Source organism: Macaca mulatta, chromosome 18, assembly GCF_049350105.2.
Source record: "Macaca mulatta isolate MMU2019108-1 chromosome 18, T2T-MMU8v2.0, whole genome shotgun sequence".
NCBI lineage: Eukaryota > Metazoa > Chordata > Mammalia > Primates > Cercopithecidae > Macaca > Macaca mulatta.
Genome location: NC_133423.1, coordinates 7,937,462 through 7,963,090, shown reverse-complemented (window position 1 = coordinate 7,963,090; position 25,629 = coordinate 7,937,462). Strand labels below are relative to the sequence as shown.

Genomic DNA, 25,629 nt, shown 5'->3' with positions numbered 1-25,629 from the left:
AATTATATTTATGATTACATATATTTAGAAAAATGATTGTTTCCAACTTGATGAACAATAAAACCACATTCATTTTGAGAGCTAAAGATGTTATTGTCATATGTCTAGAAAATATAAAAAAAAACCTAGGAAATAATTGAGATATTCATATTTTAGGAATTACGTATTTTGTGGCTTGTATTTTAATATAAAATGACAAGAGTAACCCGCTTAATTTTTTACATGGGTCCCTTCTATGTTTTTCTAAATTAATAGTGATTTAATATTGTGCTTTGCAGATTCCGTTTTCAAAATACAGATTCATAAGACTGAAAATACGTGTCTTTGAAGACTTCTAATCCATTAACTTACAGAAGTGGAAAAGAAATTATTGCAAATGTGAATACCAACTAAAATTACAAAACTTTTGGCAATTTCAAAGCTTTTTTATAACTTTATACGTAGGCTTTGGCTAAACTATCTCCATGAAATACCATCTTTTTCCCTCTTATGGCAATTCATGAAAATGAAAATATACATTTATAAAAATATTGAATGAGTGTAGACAGAAGAGAAAAGGCAACTGGAATTACAACTCTGGCCACTATTTCCTTTTTAAAAAACTTTTAAGTTCAGGGTAAATGTGCAGGTTTGTTGTCTTGGGTGTTTGTTTTACAGATTAGTTCATCACCCAGGTATTAAGCCTGGCACGCATTCGTCATTTTTCCTGACCTTCTCCCTCCTCCCACCCTCTTCCATCGGAGAGGCCCCAGTGCTGTGTGGTTCCCCTCTGTATGTCCATGTGTTCTCATGACAAAGAATTGGTCTTCTCTATAATTATAATAGTTTATACATGGATAGGCCTTGGTGTCAGGGATAAGCTTCTGTGAGGAATAAAGAAATTTAACGAATGTAATTTTTCCACTCATTTGCGCTCATGTAGCAACACATATTGATTACCAATTATATAAATGCACCTTGTTATTTTGAAGAATACGTAGCTTGGTCTGTTCTGATGCCTGTCTCCGAGCACATATTCCAGAAATGAGCAATTCTCAATTACCCATTACTGATAGTCTGTGTTGGCGCCTCTTCCAGTATGATTATCTTCTCTCTTACAGTGTATGGTGGCACACTAAAAGCTACTAGGCAGTGTCTGATTCTGGTTCCTTCCCACCTTACTAGCCCCTACATGTTTTTTCCCATGTAGTCGTGTCTTAATAATCCTTCAGAAACTGATATTCACTGATTTTCTATCTTTGAAAGGTGAAGTCTGTTCCTGAACTATGTAGTGCTACTGGAATCACTGAGACAGGGCAATCATTTTTTGTTGGGAATGCCTGAGCTACAGGTACAGAAAACTGTAACACATGAGGCATTTTTCCTGCTCCGGACAGCAAACTGCTAGAACAGCAGTGTAGGTGCCATGGCCTCCACTGTGGTCCCACTGATCTCATATTGCCCGTGTGTGCACGTCAGCACTTTTCGTTTTTGTTGTTTTCGTCTGAGGCGGAGTCTCACTCCGTGGCCCAGGCTGGAGTGCAATGGTGCAGTCTCAGCTCACTGCAACCTCAGCCTCCTGGGTTCAAGCGATTCTTCTGCCTCTGCCTCCCAAGTAGCTGGGATTACAGGCACCTGCCACCATGCCCAGCTAATTTTTTGTGTGTATTTTTGGTAGTGATGGGGTTTCACTATGTTGGCCAGGCTGGTCTTGAACTCCTCATCTCAGATGATCCACCAGCCTCAGCCTCCCAACATGCTGGGATTACAAGTGTGAGCCACGATGTCTGGCCCAGTTCTAATGTTAACAGAAACCTTCTTCACTAGGTGTAGCCTTCTCAATTTTACAAGCGAAGAAGGTGAGGGCCAGACACCATGGCTCATGCCTGTAATCCCGACATTTTGGGAGGCTGAGGTGGGCAAATCACTTGAGGCTAGGAGTTGGGCAACATGGCAAAATCCCATCTCTACTAAAAATACAAAAATTAGCCAGGGGTGGTGGTGCAGACTTGTAATCCCAGCTACTTGGGAGGCTGAGGCATGAGAATCGCTTGAGCCTAGGAGGCAGAGGTTGCAGTGAGCCGAGATATTACCACTGTACTCCAGCCTGGGCGTCACAGTGAGATGCTGTCTCAAAAATGAAAGAGGAAAAAAAAGGAAAGAAAGAAGAAGAAAGAGAAAGAAAGAAGAAAAGAAAGAAGAAAGTGAAACTCAGAGGATTCAAATAGATTTTTAAAGAGCACATAAATAGTATGAAATAAAACTAAATTTGATTTTCACTGCAGTATACCACTTTTTTATATTGTAACGTTGCTTATGAAACTGCATTTACCTATACAACTGTCTGCTTCCTTGCTTATCCACCAGGATGCTATTACATGAATTTAAGCCAAACAATTATCTGTGACTGAAATACAACATTTGCTTTCCAGTGTTGCTATTTCTATGTATACTTCATGATGAGTGCTTTGGGGGTTACTTAGGACCTCTGGCATTCAATGTTGAATGACAGATAATGAACAATAGCACTTTGATACGATGATGCAACAAAATAGCACTGGAGGAAATATCATCCAGACAGAGTCACTGAGTTGGGAAAGTCATTTTTACTGTGCACAAGTTCAGAGGGAGGTTACTCTACATTGCTGTTCTTTATAGATGATACTTTTGTTCCATGTCGATCATAAAATGAAGTTTACACAAGATTTAGGAAAAATGATTTATTTTTATAATGCATTATAGGATATAAAAAATATCTTCCAATGAATGGTCATTTGATCCTCACACGCTGTAAGGTGGAGAGAAGGTGTTATAATACATACGTTTACAGATGAGGAAACACAAAACTATGGGGTTAATATGAATAAGTATCAACTTCCTTCAGCAGTACGTACTATGTTGAATATTAACGTGGTTATATTACACATTGGTGAAGAATGTTGGTTGATCTTGTGGTTGGTGAAGTTGACTTCAAAGCTTGATTCATCATTGTTTATTGTGTAATCTTAAAAAGTTACTAAAACTCTCTTCAGTTTCCTCATCTGTACAATAAATAACAAATATTATTATTATTAATTAGTCATAGAATTGCTAAGATGACCAAGGAAAAAAATTACATGTAAAACACTCAAAATGGTGTTTTGTCATGTGACACTCAGTATGTTCGCTAGTCAACCACAACCTTGAAACAATATAGAAGTAAAAAACCAGACAAAAATATTCCTGGATATCTAGCAATCTGCCAGTTACTCTTTCTCGTCTTGTTTCTACAGTTTTGACTCTACTGCATTTCACGCCCATTCAATTCAGCAAACATACCCCTGTCAGAGGCTTCTACTGAAAGTAGAAATCTTAAGTCCCACTCTGCTGAGATCTTAAAATATTCTCCCTTGAATAAAATGTAAATTCCTTTGGATAGCATTCCATGCACTCAGAAATCATGAGGCAAACTCAAACCTACTCTGTCAAATATACTTAGTATTACTCCTACTGTCTATGCTCCAACCAGCTCAATTAAATGATCTTCTGACGCTACATCTGCTGAAATTACTCTAGGTGGAAATTTCTCCCTGCACTACTATTTGACCATTGTCTCTATCCCTCGAGACCTGCTTAGAAGGTCAGCTATTCACAAAGCCTCTCTTGATCTTCTTAAGAAGATACCTATATTCTCAGGTTTTTGCTACAAGCTTCTTCATGATAAAATAGCATGTCTATTGGATTAACATTTGAATTTTTATCTTCCACGGAAGATGATGGAAGAGGTAACCAGGGTTATGCAATCAGCTTTCCAAGATGGCCAACACAGCACATAATGTTGGCCTTAATTTTCCTTATACAGCTCCTGTGAGCAGCCTGCCTTCTACAAGGCTCTGTAATTGTGTCCCTTCCTAGACTGCCTTCTTCATTTTACCCTCGAAGTACTTAGGAAGAAGCTTGGTAGACAGACTGTGCAAGCTCCAAACAGCCTGGCTCTACTGGTATCGCACTTAGTGGGAAACTGAATAAAAAGTACAAATTTGATAATGTGATATAAAAAGAATGTTTTATTTTAAATAATGTATACATTATGTTTTCTGGTCATTTTTAAGTTTTGTGTCAGTATCTGTGACTATTAAGAGGGCACAAAAACAATTTTTCGAAGAGCAAACCACTATAAAATAGCATGCCTCAGAGGTTGGAAAGATGGCAGAAGGTGGGGACAAAAAAGAACATGTGGGCTGCACAGGAGTTACAGATATAAAGGAGTAGTTTTACTACATGATCACACTGTTTCAGGAATAAGGACATTCTGAAAACCAACCCAAGCCAATACACAAGTCCAAAGCAGGTGGAGTTTATTTTTCCTACCTCTGAGGAACTAGAGGCATGTGAAGAGAGCATTTACCTCTTTAATAATACACAAGAAAGTACAGAACCAGAAGCTATAAGAAAATGATGAGTTTTTATGAGTGTCTGACATCACTCACCTATAATTGTTATTTTTATTACCCTGTTTGATTTATTTTGATGATACAATTCAGTTAGATAAATTTGCAGTACAATTCAAACAAGTTTATTAATAAAATGAATCATGATAATTGTAAATTAACAAAGGGCCTCAGATTTATTTAACAGGATTATTTATAAAAACATTTCTGGCTATTTTAACGATATATTTTTATTTTTCTACTTTATTACACCCTTAAGATGGGCTTGGGAAATATTAATTAAATGCATAGAGATTGATAATTAACTCAAGACCTGTTTCTTTTGTTGGTGAATCTATTTTACGATTTCTCGGCTGGGTCATTTGTGCTAGACTGCGATAGATAGAAACGAATCCATGGAGGAAAAAGTGCACAAAGAAAAATGGCACCGAAGCTAACTCGCCTAATGCAATTAGACAAAGCCCTAACTCACTTTTCAAAGCATATTTGTATAGAATTCAGAGAATTTTAAAAATGTTGTTTATTTAACTTCCCTTCAGAGGGAATGTGACATGACTCATTTTCATCACAGAGACACACAAATTTCATGAGATGTTATTATTTATTTCACTGACAAAACATCAGTAAATTAATTGCCATCACTTTAATCAAGGTAATAGGAACCAGGGTCATATCTTGTAATTTATTTATTTATTTAATTTTTATTTGGTTGTTACGTTTTTTTGAGATGGAGTCTCCTTCTGTCGCCCAGGCTGGAGTGCAGTGGCACGAAATCGGCTCACTGCAAGCTCTGCCTCCCGGGTTCACGCCATTCTCCTGCCTCAGCCTCCCGAGTACCTGGGACTACAGGTGCCCCCCACCACGCTCGGATAATTTTTTGTATTTTTTAGCAGAGACGGGGTTTCACCATGTTAGCCAGGATGGTCTCGCTCTCCTGGATCTCCTGACCTCGTGATCCGCCTGCCTCGGCCTCCCAAAGTCGTGGGATTACAGGAGTGAGCCACCACGCCCGGCCGTTGTAATTTATCATGATATTCTGAGGCTGAGGAAAACCCATTCACGGAATTTTTTTTAAAGCTATAAAATTTGAGACCCGAATTAAATTCCTAAGGGAAAAATACAGAAAAACAATGATACAGAAGCTTAAGTGAATATTAAAGTTATGCCAACGGTCTAAGTTACTAAACGCTGAGGATCATAACTGATGGAGTCATCAGACTCATGGAAATACTTCTAGAGCAAAAGTAAATGTGAAAAAGAAAAACCAGCATCACCACAATGTGATTTGTTCTCCATTAAATGCCCAAAGACACTGATCGCCAATTATGTGGATAGCCACATTTTAGTTACAAAATCAAATTCGAGTTCGTTATGGCAAATCAAACACAACATATGTCTATTTTGCAAGCTAATGCTTAAAATTGATATGTATATAAAAACAGATACAAAAGAAATCATATTTCCCAATTAGAACCTTGAAATTAGGGAACTGCAATACATTTGGACAGAAGTTCGAAAATTAATATGGGGCTACATCGCATTGCATGTGATTATATGCGGCCATGGTTTTGAAAAGTGAATTAAAACTTGAAAAAATAAAATGAAAAACAATAGCTTTATCAAATTAACACAGAGGCTAACTTAATACATTATTTGAAATCATCTTCTTAAATCAGTAAAGCACTTGGGTTGGTAATATTTGAATTCACTTTATCAAAAAATATAATCATTTATTAAAATAACATGACTTAAAAGTCTTGAAACATCTCATTCCTTATCTATGTGTGTCACCACCTTTAGAATGTGGGCCAAAGGTTGCATTCAGGTGATAAGATCTGACATAGCTACTAAATAGTTTTTAATATATTGACAAATCTCCATACTGACTGATCAATAAGCACCACCAGAGCCCTCCAGAGAACATCTCCTAGCTCTGCCGGAGCCCTGCACTCCCAAGTTTCAGCATCTAGAGTGAATGCCAGTAGAAAAGGAGACCTCCAGACACTGCCCAGGCATCGTCATTGTCTTCTTTTATGATTAGTCTGTGTCTGTACGTTGTTGAGAAATTTTAGAGTTATCACTGAGGAGGCCTGTTCTTCATTTAAAATATATTTGTTTTCCCATGAAGCTGCTGTGTGTTAAATATATGTGAGCTATCCATTCTTATTATTATACTTCATTTCGTGTTTTTTTTTTTTTTTAAGTCTCCACGAGTGGATTTCTGGTGAAAATACCTTTTAATCAGGGAATCAGCATTCTGTATATTTAGGAGAAAATGGAGGGGACGGACATTCCGGACAGTTACAGAACAAATTAATAGTAAAGTGTTCACCTATTTCACTATTTTTGTTGCTGTTACAAATAAAAACATCTTGACAGTTATATCATACTTTTGATATTATCATTCAAAGGGAAAGGAGTCCTCTGAAGATTTTTAAATAGAGAAAACAATAGAAAATATGATTAATTCTTTAAAAAAATCTTTGGTGTATTAACTTTGAATTAAAGGGCAAAAAAGGAACCATGGTAAAAAATAAACCAGTCAAGCCAAATAAAAACGGTACATTTTATCATAAGCAATGTATATAAAACTATGTAGCATAACAATGGAAAATAATCTTTATTTGTCATGTTCAATACCTTTTCTGTATTCCCTAGTTTATCAAATTCATTGAAGTGATTCTGTAGCTTGACATCTTTTCAAGATAGAGTTTTTATAATGGCTATGATAACTCTCTGACTTTTCTATTATAAAATTTTATTTTATTTTCTATTTATTTTTTAACATATATGACATTGAATTCCTAGTAGGGAAGTATAACAGTAATTCATCTATTTAGTTTGCAAAGCCTGCTTGAATTGCAAAGTCCAAATTTTACTAGGCCAGACTGCTCTGCTAGTGGAAGGACAGTGTTCTTTCAACCTGGAGAATTCAGTAGTTTTGAAAATGTTGGGAAGCATATATACTGATAGTAACTCTTATTTTAAAAATTTATTTTGTCAGATTACACACTGAATATTTTTAAAAAAGCCACTCACCAAATCAAACTTTACAGAGTGTGTATATAACTTAATAACAATAAAATATATTTTGGGATTTTACTTTATGTTAAACACATCATAATCACTGAGCTTTCAGGTGTATTATGTGTGCCTGAGAATAAGAATAATTCATAATGGTGTAGTTTAGTTAATAAAAGGGCTTGTGATTTTAAAGCAGTTTAAAAAAGAGTTCCCTATTCTAAAAGAAGAAAATATTCCCCTAAACTTCCAGAAGCCAAATATTTTGGGAAGTAAACCTCAATACTGAAGGACATCCTGTATGCTAAAAGGTGGAAAGAGTTGATATAAAATGTGTATTTATGTAAGTCAGTTTTTTAATCACTCTAATGGAAGAAAACATTTCTCTTAACTCAAATTAGGAAATTATTATACATTTTATATATATTTATATAAAAAGTCATAAGTAGCAAGCATATGACATAAAGAAATGGAAGAGTAACAACAGTCTTTGACAATGCATGCTTTTTACAATGTGTCTAACAAAAAGGATATTTTCCCAACTCAAATATCCAGGACTGACATGCAGGGTATTTTCTCAAACTGGCAATTTGGTCATATTGCTGAGTGCTTAATCAAAAACATTTCTACTGTAGAGTATGAATGGTAAAATACCTGACTTCAAAAAGGATTTCTGAAACTCAGTACTTTCTTTGATATAAAACAAAAAGGAAATCAGGGGTATATAGGAAAGACCAAAAAATGAAATTTTTTATTGCAATCTAGTAATTTTACTTGTTACTTTTTCCTGTTATTTAATCAGAACATAATAATAGGTGTGTATAGTCCATAACCTCTAGCTGGTGATTCCATGGTCCACACTGTCACTTTTCACTGTAGCATGTTCAAAATCATTCAGGAACGCACTATTCTCAAGCAGTCTATATAATGAAAACAATGTACATGTAACACAAAGTTCATCTGAATTCGTGTTTTTTTTCACATATCACACAATGTACAATTATATAACAAAGACATAAAACAACATAGAAACAAAAGTGAAACTGACAATAAAAATAAAGTTGGGATAGTCTTAATCGGGAACTAATTTCTTCTTCAAGTTTCCAGTTAATCTCAAAATGTATTTAAAAACTAAGGAGCACTTGGTGGCCAGCAACCAAATTACGAAATGAACATATCATTGTGCAGCGGGGATGTCTTGCCGAAGGAATAACAAATGTCTGTAATTCTTAAGTTTGGATAAAGGCAGTGGAATGAATTTAGAAATATGTCCACTTTTCACAATTCACTACAGAATTTTCTTTTCAGTCCCCATGTTTGTATAAATAGTTCTTCTCTGAAAATAAAAAACAGTTAAAACATTTTCTCCCAATGAAAAATGCATACAAATACACCAATTTATTAATGCATTCACCTAGTTCAAGAATAGTTGATAGGCTTGAGAAGTTTAGAAGAGATTAGCTGTCAAGCAAATTCAACTGGAGACAAATTAGGCTAATATAGATATAGACAATCAAGAGCAAAAACTAAAGCCATTGTGATACCCGATGACAAAATCGATGTACACAAGGACAACTGGGATTAATGAAACCTTTTGCATTCAAATTTTATAGTATAAAATTTGACACGGCATGCTACATCTAATTTTGATGAGATGAGCTACATATTCATGCAAAAATAAGAGTTTATAAATTGTGTAAGTACCAAAAATATTTAGTGTATGAATTTTGAGTAGAATGTTGCCAAATTACATAAAGTAGTTACCAGTTTTAAATACTAACTTCAGCTACACTGAGACTGAATATTCTATTTTCTTAGTTTGAAAACCTTGGGTTTTTTCTACTATTTCTTTGGAGAAAGTTCATTAATTTTATTATCTGTACCTTAAAACATGTAAAATTGAGATGATTAATTTGATGTCCTTCTAAATTACATTTTAGTACAATTCTTGATGGTAAGAATACTAAGATTTGTTTTAAAGGGACGTATCCTGAGAATCATCTCTCCTATAAACACTGAACCCATTGTATTTCTAATCATGAAATGTCATGAAACACATATCTCAAGAAATAATGGATAAATAGCACATTCCCTAAAAAACTACAAGACAGTTGCAACAAAACAGAATACGACAAAGTAGGAAAAGGAACCAAGGGCATCTGCTTACCTTGAATTTTCTTTTTAGACCCTAGTTGTGTTGTATTCAGATTCATGTTTGCTTAGAGACCCAATGAGGCAGAACCTGGAATGTTACGGCTATTTCATTCAACAAAGTACTATTTGCACAAAAAATATATGTATACAAATATTTACTCAAAAGCATTTTTAAAATTCAGAAAACTGTGGAAATAGACTTATGTCAGCATGCAAAACATATCAAACCAACTAAAGTATTTTAGGTTTTGAGACTGTATCATGAATGGAGAAAGTATGTCACAATGTATAAAATAAATGGAATGCTAGTAAACATGCAAAACGAAGTATAAGTTGACAAGATTTCAGAATTTAAAATAATTTTTCCTAAATTTAAGTATTTTTCTAAAAAATTTTACTCATTTTAAGGCTAATAATACAACACAGATAATATTGTATTTATAGTTAAAGGAAAATAAATCAAATGTTTCTACTGTTTCTAACAACATTTAAGTGTAAATGATGAATACACTGCACTATCCTATGCAATTTCTAATATAAACATTATGTAATATGTGAAAGACAAGTATTTTTGTGTTCCTACCAAAAATAAATACATTATATTGAAAAATATGTTACTTCAGGATTAAAATTGTTCATCAAGATGGGTGAGCCATCTTGGTAAGGCAATCGTTTTCAAATATCATTTCGTATCAAAATATATAAATACTGATGGGAGCAATGGTCACATGGAAGCAAGTTTGCATTATAAATCTATTATATATTAAAAGCCATAATTTTATAAAATAAATATGTGTATATGTTTAGAAATAAATAACGTATCTTTGGTCTCTGTGTGCATGTGTGTTCACACACATATACATATCCTGCACATGTATGAGGTTTAGGAGGAATACGGATAGCAGTGAAAAGGAAAAAGAAGAGGGGAACTATTGGAAAACTAGGGTTTAAATCATTAATTAAAGGGGAACTGAAATATGAAGACAAAATAGAAGACAATACTCTGGAAGTATTTCAGTCCTCAGGTTATAGTTGTCATCAAAAAATCTATTGATACTGACCGCTGGACGGCTTTATCGTGTCTGGACAGCCTGTGACTGGTGGTCGGCACCTCTTCGATTTCGTCTATGTCACAGGCATCTGCAGCATCTTGCGAGTAGTTGTGTTTCATGACAAGGATATTTCTTCTGTTCATGGGTGGGATGAGGGGTTTTCCTGGCTGCGTGGGCATCTCTGTCAAGATAGAAGCATCTCTTGTGCTGAGGTTACTGCGGCTGCCTTTAGTGCTGGACAGCTGTGATCCACAGTGATGGTCATGAATGCATTTGGAAGATGACCTCCGCAGTTTATGGTAATTTTCAAAGTCATCTGCCACATCTGCAAAGTCAGCTGTAGCTCCTGTCCCTCTGAGAGTGCATAACTCATAATGAGGAGGTTCAAATACCTCCTGGAAAACTGTCTGGTCAAAGTCTGATTTCCTTTGGACATACTTTTTACGAGGCTGTTTGATCTGTACGATGACAGAGATGATAATGAGGATGATCACGATGCAGGAAGTCACGCCAATGACAGTCCCACTGGTGTTGGTCAGCTGGTCCAGCAGGCTGGTCTTCCTCTTCTCTACGGGTTGGAGAGAGTGAAAACAACAAACGGACAAAACGAGAAGCAACACGGCAAAAATTAATATTATAGTCAAAATGTGCATTAAAACTTAAATAAAGCAGGCTGAGCACAGAATTTTGACAGGCTTGTAGTAGCTTAAGAAAATATTTAAAAATAAATACAAGGTCTCGTTTTTCACAAGAAAACCACTGAGCAGCCTTAAAAATAGCCCTCCCTCCCCATTGCCCAGCGTCTCAGCTTAAAATACACACACACAGACACTAATACAAACACACACACAGACACTAACACAAACACACACACACTCTCTCTATCCTCTACTATCTATCTATCTATCTATCTATCTATCTATCTATCTATCTATCTATCGTAGCTTAGGAAAATATTTAAAAATAAATACAAGGTCTCGTTTTTCACAAGAAAACTACTGAGCAGCCTTAAAAATGGCCCTCCCTCCCCATTGCCCAGCATCTCAGCTTAAAATACACACACACAGACACTAATACAAACACATACACAGACACTAACACAAACACACACTCTCTCTATCCTCTACTACTCTCTCTCTCTCTCTCTCTCTCTATCGTAGCTTAGGAAAGTATTTAAAAATAAATACAAGGTCTCATTTTTCACAAAAAACACACTGACCAGTCTTAAAAATAGCCCTCCTCCCCATTGTCCAGCATCGCAGCTTAAAACACACACACACACACACACACACACACACACACACCCCTATCTATAAAGTAACAATAATATTCTGATACCACAGAAAAATTCAATTCAATCCGAAGACACACACTCATGGAATGATGGCATGGACTCTTTCCCAAACGAAATAATCACAACTGTTAGAAAATTATTTTAAAAACTCAACCAATCAAAGCCTGGTTTAATGAAACTCCAGAAATTGTCCTAACGGTGTACATCAAGTGGAGAGGTATTTATATAAACCAGTCTACTAAATGTCCTTAGGAACAGTGAGAGTCTGTGGCATTTGAGCCATGACTTGCTTCCTTCACTCTTGATTCACCATGATGGGAGCCCTCCTCAGGGAGGTGTGGAAAAGAACGCAGGGCACCCTCTCCCTGCAGCTCCCAGTTAAGTGAGTTATGGCATCTCCTTAGGAGGGGAAAGCTACCAGCATTTCTCAACCAGGTCCATGTTGGACATGCTTCTTTTCTGGCCTGAGTGGCTGAGATGTCTGGGGCTCCGGAGGTTCCTCCTCTGAGCCTCAACTTGGAGGTCAGGAGCTCAACACAAGGTGTCTCCAGTGGAGAATGCCAAGCCTGGATCATGCTTACCCAAGTTTGCTGACACAGGAGAGCTGCCTGGAGTGGCAAGTTGACAACACCACATGTTAGCAACCTCACCCAAGTACTCTGTGCATAAAGAGACCTGCGCCACTGTTCCTGCCCCCATCCAGAGCACTGGTGGAGAAGTTGTGCCCAGAAAGAGAGCAAGGCTACAAGTACAGAAAGGATTATAGCTTCCCCTAAATAAAGTTAGTTTATTTGAAATGGTGTGTGGAGAAACTGAAGCCTAACGGTAATTTCAAAAACTATGGAGATTTTGTGATATGCACAGGCTTCTAGACATTCTAAGGTTTGTCTTATTGCTCTAAAGACACTAACTGCCTCTTAGTGTTTTAAGAGGGCCTGGTTGATACTTGGATGGGAGACCACCTGGGAATATCTGGCGCTTTATGCACTTAAGAGGCAGTATGCAATTAAGAGACCGTTAGTGTCTTAAGAGCAATAACACGAACCTTGGGACATCGATAAGTTTAACAGAACAAGCTAAGAGAGTAACAGCTAACGAGAGTCCTCCTGGGTTATAACAACTCACAAAAGCAAGACTCAAGGACTACCTTTGCAATTAATTAAATTTAATTGACCAGACTGTTGAACAGTTTATGATCTTGGGCACTGTCGAAAGCAGTAGAGCAATCAGTCGACAATCGGTGGAGACTAACAACTGGCTGCTATACAAACAGAGGTGATAGCTAAATAGAGAGAACAGGAAATGAGAGAGGCACAGAGAGCCCTGCTAAAACCGTGCTGCCCAAGGCTGCTGGTGCGAAGCCCAAGGCAGTGGCCTCTGTGGGGCAGCATCAGAGGCTTCACTAAAATGGTCTGGCCAAGTCTCCATTTAGAAACAAACAAGAAAACTACAAGTCCTGGGAGGAAGAAGTTAGTATTCAGAGATGCTACTAACATGTGATTTTCAACACAATGGTGTAAGGCATGTAAAGAAACAGTAAAGCAAAGCGTATATATAGGAAAAAAGAAAAAGCAGGCAACAAAAGGACCCTTTGGGGAGCCAGATATCAGAGTTGACAAAGATTTCAAAGCAGCTATAATCAGTATATCTGAGGAACTAAAGCAAACTAAGATTGAAGAAGCTCAAGAAAATGAGGACAATGCTCATCAAATAGAGAATATTAATAAAGACATATAAATCATACAAAAAGGGAAGGTCTGGAATTGAACAGCGCAATTACTAACATGATAATTTCCTGAAGCCTCAACAGTACATTTCAGCTGGAAAAAGAAAGTATCAGCTAACTTTATAAAGACAGAGGCATGAGAATAGTGCAATAGGAATATGAGTTTCAAAACAAGAAGGCAGAAAAATAACAGCCTCAGGAGAAAAAAAAAAGTGTGGCAAATCAACAAGCACACTAACGTAATGTAATGGGTGTATAAGAAACAAAGGAGAGATGGAAAGTAACAGGAAAAAGAACAACAACAAAAAACCTAGAGGAGTTAAAACTTCCCAAACTTAATTAGAAAACCCACATCCAAGTTCAACAAACTTCAAATAGGATAAATGCAGAGATCCACACAAAGACATATGACTATGAAAACAGTAAAAAAAAAAAAAAACATCTTGAAAGCAATAGAGAAAGAAAACCTCATCACAGAAAGGAGCCTCCATCAAATTAACAGCTGAGTCATCATCAGTGGAGGCCAGAAGGCAACATGATGACACATGCAGTGCTGCAAGCAACAGCAACACAAAACAAAACCAAACAACAACAACAACAAAACCTCAACAGAAACCTGTCAACCAAAAACCCCATTATCCAGCAAACCTACCTTCACAAATGAAAGACATTGTAAGACCGGCAAAAATGAAGATAATTCAATGATAAAAGAGCTTCCTTAAAATAAATATTGAAGACAGTTCATGTTGAAAACAAGTGAGTTCAGACAGTAACTCAAATCCACACGAAAAAATTGAACAGATAATAAACAGGTAAGTAAATAAGGTCTATAACAGTGATTATGTAAATAATTGCAAAGGATAGTAGAGTGGCATATTTCTTCTGCAGTCTTCACTTAACTTTTTAAAAAAGCAATGTTCTATGTATATAATCGTAATGCTGAACTATAACTTACATAAATGCAATATATTTGGTGACAATACAGTGTAAAAAAGGTGGGAGCTAAAATGTTATTGGGTAAGGAAATGACACCAGGGTAACGCATATCTAGAAAAACAAATGAAGAGAACCAGAAATAGTACATCAGAAGGATTATATAAAAAGTTACACTAATATACTTGCTGTCCTTTCTTCTCCCAACCACTTTAAAAGACATACAGTTATATAAAGTAATAATTAGTGCAATGTATTGTTGGGTTTGTAATGTTTAAAATGTAATATGTACAAATATAATTAGAACGTTTAAAAATGTAATATGTACAAATATAATTGGAAAAGGGAAGAGAGAATATAGGAAGAACGTTTCTATGTCTCACTATAATTTAGTATAATCTAAAATACATTCTGGGAAGCTAAGTTGTATGTTTTAAGTCCTAAAGCAACTAAGAAAGGAAAAAAATGCATTAAAAACTCTAAAATAATTAAAATGTTGCACTAGAATACACTAACTTAATGCAGCAGAAGAAAGCAATAAAAGAAGGAAAAGAAAAAAAATGAGACATTTAGAAACAAAAAGTATAATGGAATACATGAAGTCCAACTATATCAATGACAGTACTAAATGTGAATGGATTAAACAACCCAATGAAAAGGCAAAGATTCTCAGACTGGATAAAAAATAAGATATAAATATAGACTGTCTACAAAAGAAACACTTTATATTCAAACATGCAGACAGACTGAAAGTAAAAACGTGGAAAAGAAGAATGGAAACCAAACCATAAGAAAGATGTAGTGGCTATACTAATGTCAGACAAAATATAACTCAAGACAAAAAAACTGTACTAAACTCTAGAAGATTGTTTTGTAGTGATAAAAGGGTGATGAGGAAGATACAACAATTACACACATACATGAGGTTAGCAACCAAGCTTCAAATTACATGAGAGAAAATTTTACAGAAGTGAAGAGAGAAGTAGATAATTCAACTATGATAGCTGAAGAATTTAACACCCACTTACAATAATGGACAAAACACAGCAGAAAATCAAAGGCAAACAGAAGACTTGAACAATGCTGTAAGCCTACCAGACATAACAGGCATCTATACAACATTTCACTCAACAACAGCAAATAGATATTCTTTTCAAGGGCACATGGGACAAACTTTAGGCTACACAACATTCTTGCCATCGGCGTAACCTCCATAAATTAGAAATGACTGCAATTACAAAAAGTTTTTCTCCTATCACAAGAGAATGAATTAAAGGTTAAACGAATCATTTTTCTTTCTGAAAAAAATAAATATGGACTTTCATAATGCACATCCATTCACATGTGTTGATTGCCATCTCATGTGAAATATTTCTTACATACATGGGACCACATTTACATAGGCCAAACAAAGCCAATGGTGACTACGAATTATTAACAGGTCTGCAGTAAGATCACTTAGAAAGTAAATTTCTGGCCGGGCGCGGTGGCTCACACCTGTAATCCCAACACTTTGGGAGGCTGAGGCGGGTGGATCACGAGGTCAGGAGATCGAGACCATCCTGGCTAACACGGTGAAACCATGTCTCTACCAAAAATGCAAAAAATTAGCCGGGCATGGTGGCGGGCACCTGTAGTCCCAGCTACTCGGGAGGCTGAGGCAGCAGAATGGCATGAACCCGGGAGGCAGAGCTTGAAGTGAGCCCAGATGACGCCACTGCACTCCAGCCTGGGTGACAGAGCCAGACTCCGTCAAAAAAATAAATAAATAAATTTCTAATCCATTCAAAAGTAGACAGGAAAGTAATCAACAGCAAAAGTGTTGATAGTGTAACCGCCTTTCCTACTGACTGTATGAAGCAATGAATACTGTGGTATTACTTCTTTACTTCTATGAACAGAAGGCATTTCATAGATAATACTGGACTTCAAGCATGAAAGAGTTATTTGCATATCTTCTTTTGTCAATTGTTTAATACTGGATCTCAGTAAAACACTTTATATGGCAGTTTCATCGTTTCATCTTAACTAAAATGTGCAACATCCGTAATCCTTTGTGTACAGACAAGGGAAGGAGGCAAGGGCATTGGGAGCTATGTTCATGGGAAAGGAAGAAAAGCATTTTCATAGCAAAACTGAAGTGAAGTAGCTGGAAGTAACTGAAAGTACAAATGCTAGTTCAATATATTTTATCTCTTGAGTACGTACACAAAGTCCAATCAAGACAAACTAGAATGAATGACAGGTGTGGCCACAAGCAGACGGTATCACACATGATAGGAAAGTAGTGTGCTCCCCTGAAACCTCCCGTTTCCAGAGCTCTGCAGGGTCTAATGAGGTGATGTCTTTAATTAGAATTCAAGTGCTAAGGATAGTCCACTGTGCGCTACTGAATAACGAAACATCTGGACACGGTATGAGTAAAGGGTAAGATAAATGCTTACAAATCGACTGTAAGACATGCAGTGCTCATAAAAGGCACTATATACTCTTATTTTAAAGACTGTCTGACTGATATATATAAACTTCTACCCCACTCCACAGGGAGGAAATTTTTTCAGATTTCAGGGACTAATCATTACCTTTACAGTGATTTTCATCCCAAGGATACACACAGTTCTGGAGTCCATTGCAGACCAAAGTGTTATTAATACACATGTTACTATGGCAGAAGAATGTATTGCCTTCACAAGGAGCTAAAAACAAGACGAACAAGACAAAGGAAGAAAGTTATAACTGATATTCAGTGGTAAATCACTCATATTACAAATCCAAAAATAAAAAGATTAGAATAATTTACCACGAACTGAGATAAATGATCTGTCATGAGATGTTCAGAAATGGTGCCGTAATGTTAATTATTTCTTGTGTTACTAACAGTGCTGGCAATCCTCTAGAGAGGCTCAGCTTATAAAAATGCCATAGGGTATTTTCCATCATTAAAATGAAGTACATTATCCACATTTTTTTAAGTAGGCATATTTATTTAGCAAACCTGAAGCATCTACCATGTGCATAAATTATACTTTATACTAAATTAAGAATGTATAAATCTAGTTTTACTGTGCAAAAACACCTAATAGAAATTTTTAAATAATTTTGAAAAATATATACTTACCAAGTACTAATGAATAAAATATACTAAAGCAAACCCTGTAACATTACTTAAGAATATGAAAAAAACAAAATGCCATGGAAATTCAGAATCATGAACAAATTAATCCTGAACAACACAAAACATATATTATGCTTATTACATTTAATATACATGGTGATAAAATTAGCTTACTATGCACGTATTTTATACATTCTAGTGATTCGATATACAATGATCATTATCTCCAGATTACAACGCACACTGAAGGAACTGGGAGGTAAAATATGAACTTCAAGCAGGTACAAAATACGGCTAAATAATGATGAGAAAACAGGAGTTGAATATAGCAATGTAAAATGTTAGATATGATTTCAACATGAGGAAAAATACATTTATTTCATTATTAGAGTGACAGAATATTTTAAGTGTGCTCAGTCTTTACAGTAATATTGCATTGTGGATGTTTGCTTACAGAAAGTGCTTTTAAAAGCTAACTTTTGATTTTACCTTTGTATTCACTCCACGTATCAGACAAAATGCAATTTTAGTGTTTCTTTTTTCAATAAAGGCTCTACAATCCTTTTAAGGATTGTAGAATTGACATTCTAGCAATATCTATTGCACACAAAACACATTAATTTCCAATGATTAATAAATGAAGATACATTAATGATCAGTACTATTTAGACACTGAAGTCATGTTATAATGAGCTTTTCACTTTCAAAACTGCATATTACGTAAGTTTTAGAGTTAGCTTCTTTACTACGTTTGCTACGCTAATCACAACTGTCAAAACAATATTTTGCAATTTAATATACATAAGGCAACTTACTATATTTTAATACTCCCAGAAATCCTTAAAAAACAAAACAAAACAAAACAAAACCACTCAAATTCTGAAAACCAAAAGCAAGGCAAAGAAATAGCTAATTCAAGCAATGGGATACTTCCTGGTTCTTCATCCCCTACCTCCTCCCACAACCCAAAACAGTTAGCTCTCTGTTCATTTTGACTTCATGTTCCCGGTTAAAGAGTAAAAAGCATGTAACAGTAATTTTGGAAAACGAAAATTAGAGTAGAAAATAGGTAGTAGTCATTTTGTAAAATAAAGTATCAGGCTTAACACTTTATTTTGCTAATGATGTGTTAAGTACTGTTCTGTATAAACCTTTCATAATGTAAAATTTAACAATCCAGTGTATTATTGTAAAGACCTGCTCTTTAGTAAGCAACTAAATTTGAATTTCTGTAGCCGACTATAATGGCTTCTGCAGAATTGGTAAGTTCTGTTAATTAGATAGTCAATGTTGCCAAAATTTGTACACAGTGTATAAAGGAGATTTTGGAAAATTTTATATTAGAATGGCTGCAAACTGCTTTTGTAAAAATGAGTAGAATACTTATTATCTAACAAATTGTAGTATACATTTTGAAAGAATACCCATCAAGTAAGAAATACCTTTAAAAATTACATATTTACTGACCTATTAGTTGGAAAAATTATTATAATAATTATTAAATAGGATGGGTTAGTTTAAAAATTTAAACATACAAATAAAAATAACATTGCATTCTGGTAATCGAGTGAAGTGCATTAGTATGTTGTTAAGGGCACTGAAATTTGAATTCCAAATAATCCAAATGGGATTGTGTTTGTTTCTGCTGCTTAGTAGTTGTGAAACTTTCAATGTTCCAGGATCAGTTATTAAATATTAGCGGTTTTACCGAGAATGCAATAGGTAATCCAGGAATGTCAATAAATCACATTTTAACATGCTTTTATGCATTAAATAATTATGCAAATATGCCAGTTAATTGGGAGTTAGCCTCCCTTTTGTTTGTGGTGTATTTTTTTCTTTTCTTTTCTTTTCTTTTTTGTTATCCTAGGTATTTCTCCATGTATTTTCTTCCTTACTTTTGCTAATAGTTACAGAATTGCTGTGCAATGAAAAATAAAAACAAGTAAGCAAATCCTGATACGGTTAAGAAGCAATGTAGAGGCTGGGCATGGTGGCTCACGCCTGTAACCCCAGCACTTACTGACGCTGAATATTTCTCTCAGCAATGCGTAAATGCAATGATGCATTAAAGACTCTCATTTCTCTCCTGGTTAAGAACTACAATAGCACCAATAGAACAAATCAAGCCTACATTCTCATTGCTCTTTCAAAGACTTGTGTGCACTCGGTCCACCAACACGTGTAGCCCCTTGCTCCCAGCACACTCCTGACACATCCGGCACCATGTCCACACAGCACTCCCTTCGTTTACCTGCCCCAGATACCCCTTCTCCACTCTGCCATCCAAATCACATCAGAACCCTATGATCTATAGTCTTAAAATATTATTCCAATCTATCAGAAAATTTAGCTGTTCCTTAAGTCCTATTTCACATGTAATTTTTAAAAGTTTTAAGAGTGTATTTTATCATCTTTTTTGTATATATTTGAGGCTTGTGACCATGCTTTTTTTTTTTAAATTAACGTTTATGTTTAATCTCTCATAATGGCTTAAGTTTACTAGGCTTGTAGTAAATAATAGATGTTTTAACTGATTAATATTACTTAGCAAAAGGTTAACTCTGACTGGGCTGCATACCTTAGTATATTCCAGAGAGCAGAAGACTCTAACAAATGTGTTTATTGGTTGAGAACTAATCTTCAAGGCCACAGTCTTCCAATCAAGGCCAACGTCTTCCAGTCAAGGCCACAGTCTTCCAGTCAAGGCCACAGTCTTCCAGTCAAGGCCATGGTCTTCCAATCAAGGCCACAGTCTTCCAGTCAAGGCCACAGTCTTCCAGTCAAGGCCATGGTCTTCCAATCATGGCCACGGTCTTCTGATCAAGGTCAGGGTCTTCTGATCAAGGCCACAGTCTTCCAGTCAAGGCCATAGTCTTCCAATGCAGCATGTAGTGATTACAGGCAGCATGTATTCTCAGAAATTTAACTCAGCATCATATCTTTGCTTCTTTTACTATTTCTGACAAAGCACATATTCCTCGACCAATTTACAGAAGACTTATTCTACTTACGAGGTTCAATACTCATCATTTAAGCTGTTGTCTCATAAACCAGCTGCTTTATTCCCTAGTGATTTAAAGGAAACTCAATATTTATTTATAATAAAGCGGCAGCCAAAGAAGTAACACTCCAAATGCCAAGTACCTCACACAATTTCCAGGGTCACAAGAGTGGACACACAACTTTATATTTGTTTCTATCAGAATAGCAAATAGAGCTTCATATTGATGTTAAAACACTATGAACATAGATGGAACAATTTGCTATTGCTTTTTGTCACTGAACTATTTGAAAGTGTATTTAGACATGAGACCTTCCAACTAATTTGATTTCACTTTATTGGGTTTATTGACATCATCATTTCATCATTCAGATCTAACAATCCAAAGATGGAAACTGATTTCTGTTAAAGTAGTAAAATATTCTAGTCAGCCAGAATAATGTCATATGTATAAGCATATCATTGCTCTTGATGTAAAACATTCACATAGAAAGGAGACACTACAACACTTCAAAATGAATATTTCTTCACTGTTTCCTCCTCCCACATACACCAATACCTATGCATTTGTGCAGAGCATTCATTTTTGGCTGTGCAACAGACTGTAGATTAAACAAAACTTAGAACTTCTCCAGACACATCAGCCTGGGATTGAAGAGTCCTGCTAACAGGACAGAGGGCCCAGCTGTGATTTGGGCTGTCAGGAGTGATAATCCTTAAGGACAGATTGCTTCCTCCCTGAGCAAAAGCAGGTTTAGAGAAGAGTCCCTTGCAGCCTGGCCACCTGGTCTCTGACTCCCAGGGTTGCCTCTTTCACACTCTTTGCCTTTGAGCTGATTAACCTGTAAGTTGCTCATTTACCACATCTGTAAAGTGGGGATAAAGACAATACTTACCCGAGTGATTTAATTATGCACAGAATGCAGTATAGTGTCAGCGGCATGGATGAAAACATTACAAGATGGAATTGTAAAGCGTTTAAGGAGAGTATTGCACAGAGGCTGTGGAGTCAATATGTCTGATTTTCCAAAGTGAGTTATGTGATCTTGAGCAAATTCACTAACTTTTTCAGTTTCTGTTTACATCTATATAATGGGGAGAATTATAACTATTACATAAAGTTGTAAGAATTAAATGTGATAGATCTTTAAAAACCATAACAGATACTGTCATATGGTGTATGATAAAAGAATGTTACCTGTTCTTGAACTACCACAGTTACCAAAACAAAAGCAAATGAAACAAAACAAAAAACTTAAAATGTATAAAAAGTATATTTGGAAAATCATAAGTTTGCATGAAAAATACAAAATGTTAATCAAAAAAAGTCAATTTTCTCTTTCAGATTTTTATATCAGGAAAATAGTTTAAACATCTTTGCTATATTGCTTCATTACTCTTCTTTTTAAACCCTCATCTATTCCCATTGTTACCACAAGGTGGCGAACTTACATCAGACTTTAGTTAAAGACCATTTTACTCCCTCATGGGGATGACTAAAATAAACCATGAAAGCACCAGGAATGACACCTAAACCTATACATTACTAATTCTTTAAATAAACAAATTATTTAGCAGGGGACAACAAGTCTCTTACATATTTGAGTCATGTAGGAGAAGATAAAATACAGCCACAACACTCAAACGAAGTTTTACATAATGTATTTAATAAAGAAGCATAGAACACATATTTTTAATGTGAAAGGTCTAGTCATAGATGTACCTCCGATTTTAATGTTTATCTCATGTGGATAAACACTGCTTAAATTTTGTAACTTAAAGGTTTTTAATTTATAATAGCTACTTTAGTGTAGAAGTCACTAAGCTTATTCTATTAGAATTGTTTATTTTGTTTTTTTTTCTTTTTGAAATCCAGAAATCCACTAAAAACTATTCAAGAAATATTAAAACTAATTGAAATAAAAACAGGCAGATTTCTTTGAAACAGTGATATTTCAACTATCCATGTTTTATGGTTAATAAAACTATCATTGGTAATTTGTTCAATGTCAAATAAGTCATCATATTACATCATGAAAAATGGGAAAACAAAATGATCCTTAATCATATTCCCCTAAAGACTCATTACACCACTGGACCCCATGTTTCTTGGACTTAGGGTCTGGTTCTCTTCACCTCCCCTCCACAGTCCACTCATCTTGTTCTCTTCAGACATTCTTGCTGCTTGATTTCCTCAAATTATTTTAACGTCTTTAATTTTGAGCTTTGTCTAAAGCTCACCCAGCTCTATGCTGGCCTGTGTAGGCATAGCCACAGTCTCTCTCACACACAGAGTCACACAAACTCATATACCACACACACTCGAACACAGACACTACTCACAGACACACACATACCACTCAAACACACACTCACACCACACAGCCACAGTCACACCTCTGGGTCTTTTACTTCTGCTCTTTATTAATTCTTCATCATTCCCTGATCTTTAGTTTGAATGGAAATGCTCAGACGTGTGGAAAAGCAGCTGGGGGAGGAAACAGCTTGGAGTATGTATTAGTCCGTTTTCAGGCTGCTGTGAATACCCAAGACTAGGTAATTTATAAAGAAAAGGGTTTAATTGACTCACAGTTCCACATGACTAGGGAGGCCTCAGGAAACTTACAATGCCTTCATGTTGGAAGGCAAAACAGGCACTTCTTACATGGTGGCAGGAGAGAGAAGTGACAATCAGCGAAGGGGGAAGCCCCTTATAAAACCACCAGATCTCATGAGAACTCACTATCAGGTGAACAGCATGGAGGGAAACTGTCTCCATGATTCAATTATCTCCACCTGGTCCAGCCCTTGACACGTGGGGCTTATTAACATTCAAGGTGAGATTTGGATGGGGACACAGAGCCAAACCATATCAGAGTATATTTACATCTTCTTGCTTTATTTCTCAGGTTCAACTTTTGTCAGCCTTGAAGATTTGCTAAAACTTACTTTTTAAAATTAAAACTTCTGACCCTCGGGATGGTCTAGAATCTATTACTCTGTTTCGTGAGGGATGGAGGCAAAGCTTAACACTAATTTGAATATGTAAATATGACTCATATCAACATTCTATAGTTAGGTCATGAATTCACACTGAAGAGCAAAATCTAGCATACTTACTTTTGTTGCTAATGTTTATCAGTTCAGCTAACCAAGGTGATTTTCCCCCCGCCTTCTCAGGCCACTATGCTAGTGCCTTACAGACCCCTGTAACTGAGCCCCCTGAGGCTGTCACAGGTCTCTCATTTCCTCTGTCATCTCTCTGGGCGATTTTCATCAGACGCAGAGCCCACACTAACGAGGGGGCTTAACCCCTACCTCTGACTACTATGTGAGATCCAGACTTACTCTGAACATTGAAATTCCTACTTAACATCTCCATTTGGAACTGTAATTACCATCCCAAACAGAATATGGCTGACGGGCTTAAGCAAAACGATTATCACCTTACTCCTCTTATCCACATTTTCCCCTTTAATTCTCACCTCCCACACCTTCCTGGCATTGACAAACGGCACGACCATCCCCTCAGGTGTTCAGGCTAAAGACTCAAGACCATCCTTGGGTCCTTTCTCCCCCGGATACCGTTGAGCCAGTGGCCATCTCTTGGGTGACTCTGTCTCAATACAAAGCTCTTGTTCAGGTCTCCACTGCTGTGAAGGAGCCAGGCCCCCATTCACTGACAGCAATCTTACATGGGGTTCAGGGACACAGAAGCCATGGGGACCTTGGCCATTTGAAAGAGTAAATCAGGCCGCATTTCACTTTGTTGAAGACACCCCAAAACACTTTCCAATAATGCTAGACTAATGTCCAGGCTCCTTGTGCCCTAGTACACAGCAAGTGATTTATATTCTCACAGCCTCTGCTCACCCTAAACATTTATAAAATTCCTCCTCCACTCAGATGTCACCCACCATAACTAGCAGGTCACCATGTCCTCATCCTTCCCACCACATCACCCATGTTTGTTTTCTCACAATAGATACTAGGGTGTGGGCTAATCCCTTTGAGTTAACTCACCTGTGCCTTGTTGCTTCCTCTTAAAAGTCTGGCAACCAGATGTACCACTTTGTAGATGCTTCATAAATACTTGGTGACAGACTATATATCAGAATAAAAATTCTTTTTTTTTTTTAATTGGAGATAAAGTCTCCTCTGTCACCCAGGCCGGAGTGAAGTGGCACAATCTCAGCTCACTGCAAACCCTGCTGCCTGGGTTCAAGCAATTCTTCTGTCTCAGTCTCCTGAGTAGCTGGGATTACAGGCGCCTGTCACTGTGCCTGGCTAATTTTTGTATTTTCAGTAGAGCTGGGGTTTCATCATCTTGCTTAGGCTGGTCTTGAACTTCCGGCCTCATGATCCACCCACCTTGGCCTCCCAAAGCGCTGAGATTACAGAAGTAAGCCACAGCGCCCGGACAGAATAAAAACTATTTAAGCAACACAATGAATATTAAATGCCATCTTCTCATTAATGTCTGACAATGATTTTAATTTTTAAATAACAGCAAAACTTTAAAAAATAAACTTGAAAGAAAATAAAACTAGAGATATCAATTATGAGTAATCAACTGAAGATGCAAATTTTGAAAACCTTCAAAAATGTCATTAAAAATATATAGCTTGGCTGGGCACAGTGGCTAACACCTGCAATACCAGCACTTCAGGAGGCTGAGGTGGGTGGGTCATTTGAGGTCAGGAGTTCAAGACCAGCTTGGCCAACACAGTGAGATCCCAACTCGATTAAAAACAAAAATTAGCTGGGCGTGGTGGTGCATGTCTGTAATCCCAGCTACTCAGGAGGCTGAGGTGGGAGAATTGCTTGAACTCAGGAGGTGGAGGTTGCAGTGAGCAGAGATTGTGCCACTGCCCTTCAGCCTGGGTGACAGAGTGAGACTCAGTCTCAGAAGAAAAAAAAA

At 36.4% G+C, this 25,629-nt stretch overlaps 1 protein-coding gene across 2 annotated transcripts in view; it reads right to left on the bottom strand.

Moving 5' to 3' along the window:
- Window positions 1-2,684: 2,684 nt before the first annotated feature.
- Window positions 2,685-25,629, bottom strand: part of NETO1 (neuropilin and tolloid like 1) — a 126,303-nt gene continuing 103,358 nt past the window's right edge. Inside the window, exons 8-11 of one of the 2 annotated variants that reach the window (XM_015122167.3) lie at window positions 17,172-17,285; window positions 10,646-11,204; window positions 9,598-9,672; window positions 2,685-3,020 (exon numbers count right to left, since the gene is read on the bottom strand). In XM_015122167.3, coding sequence (XP_014977653.1) covers window positions 9,612-9,672; window positions 10,646-11,204; window positions 17,172-17,285 — 734 coding nt within the window. In that variant the 3' untranslated portion in view covers window positions 2,685-3,020; window positions 9,598-9,611. 2 annotated transcript variants of the gene reach the window in all.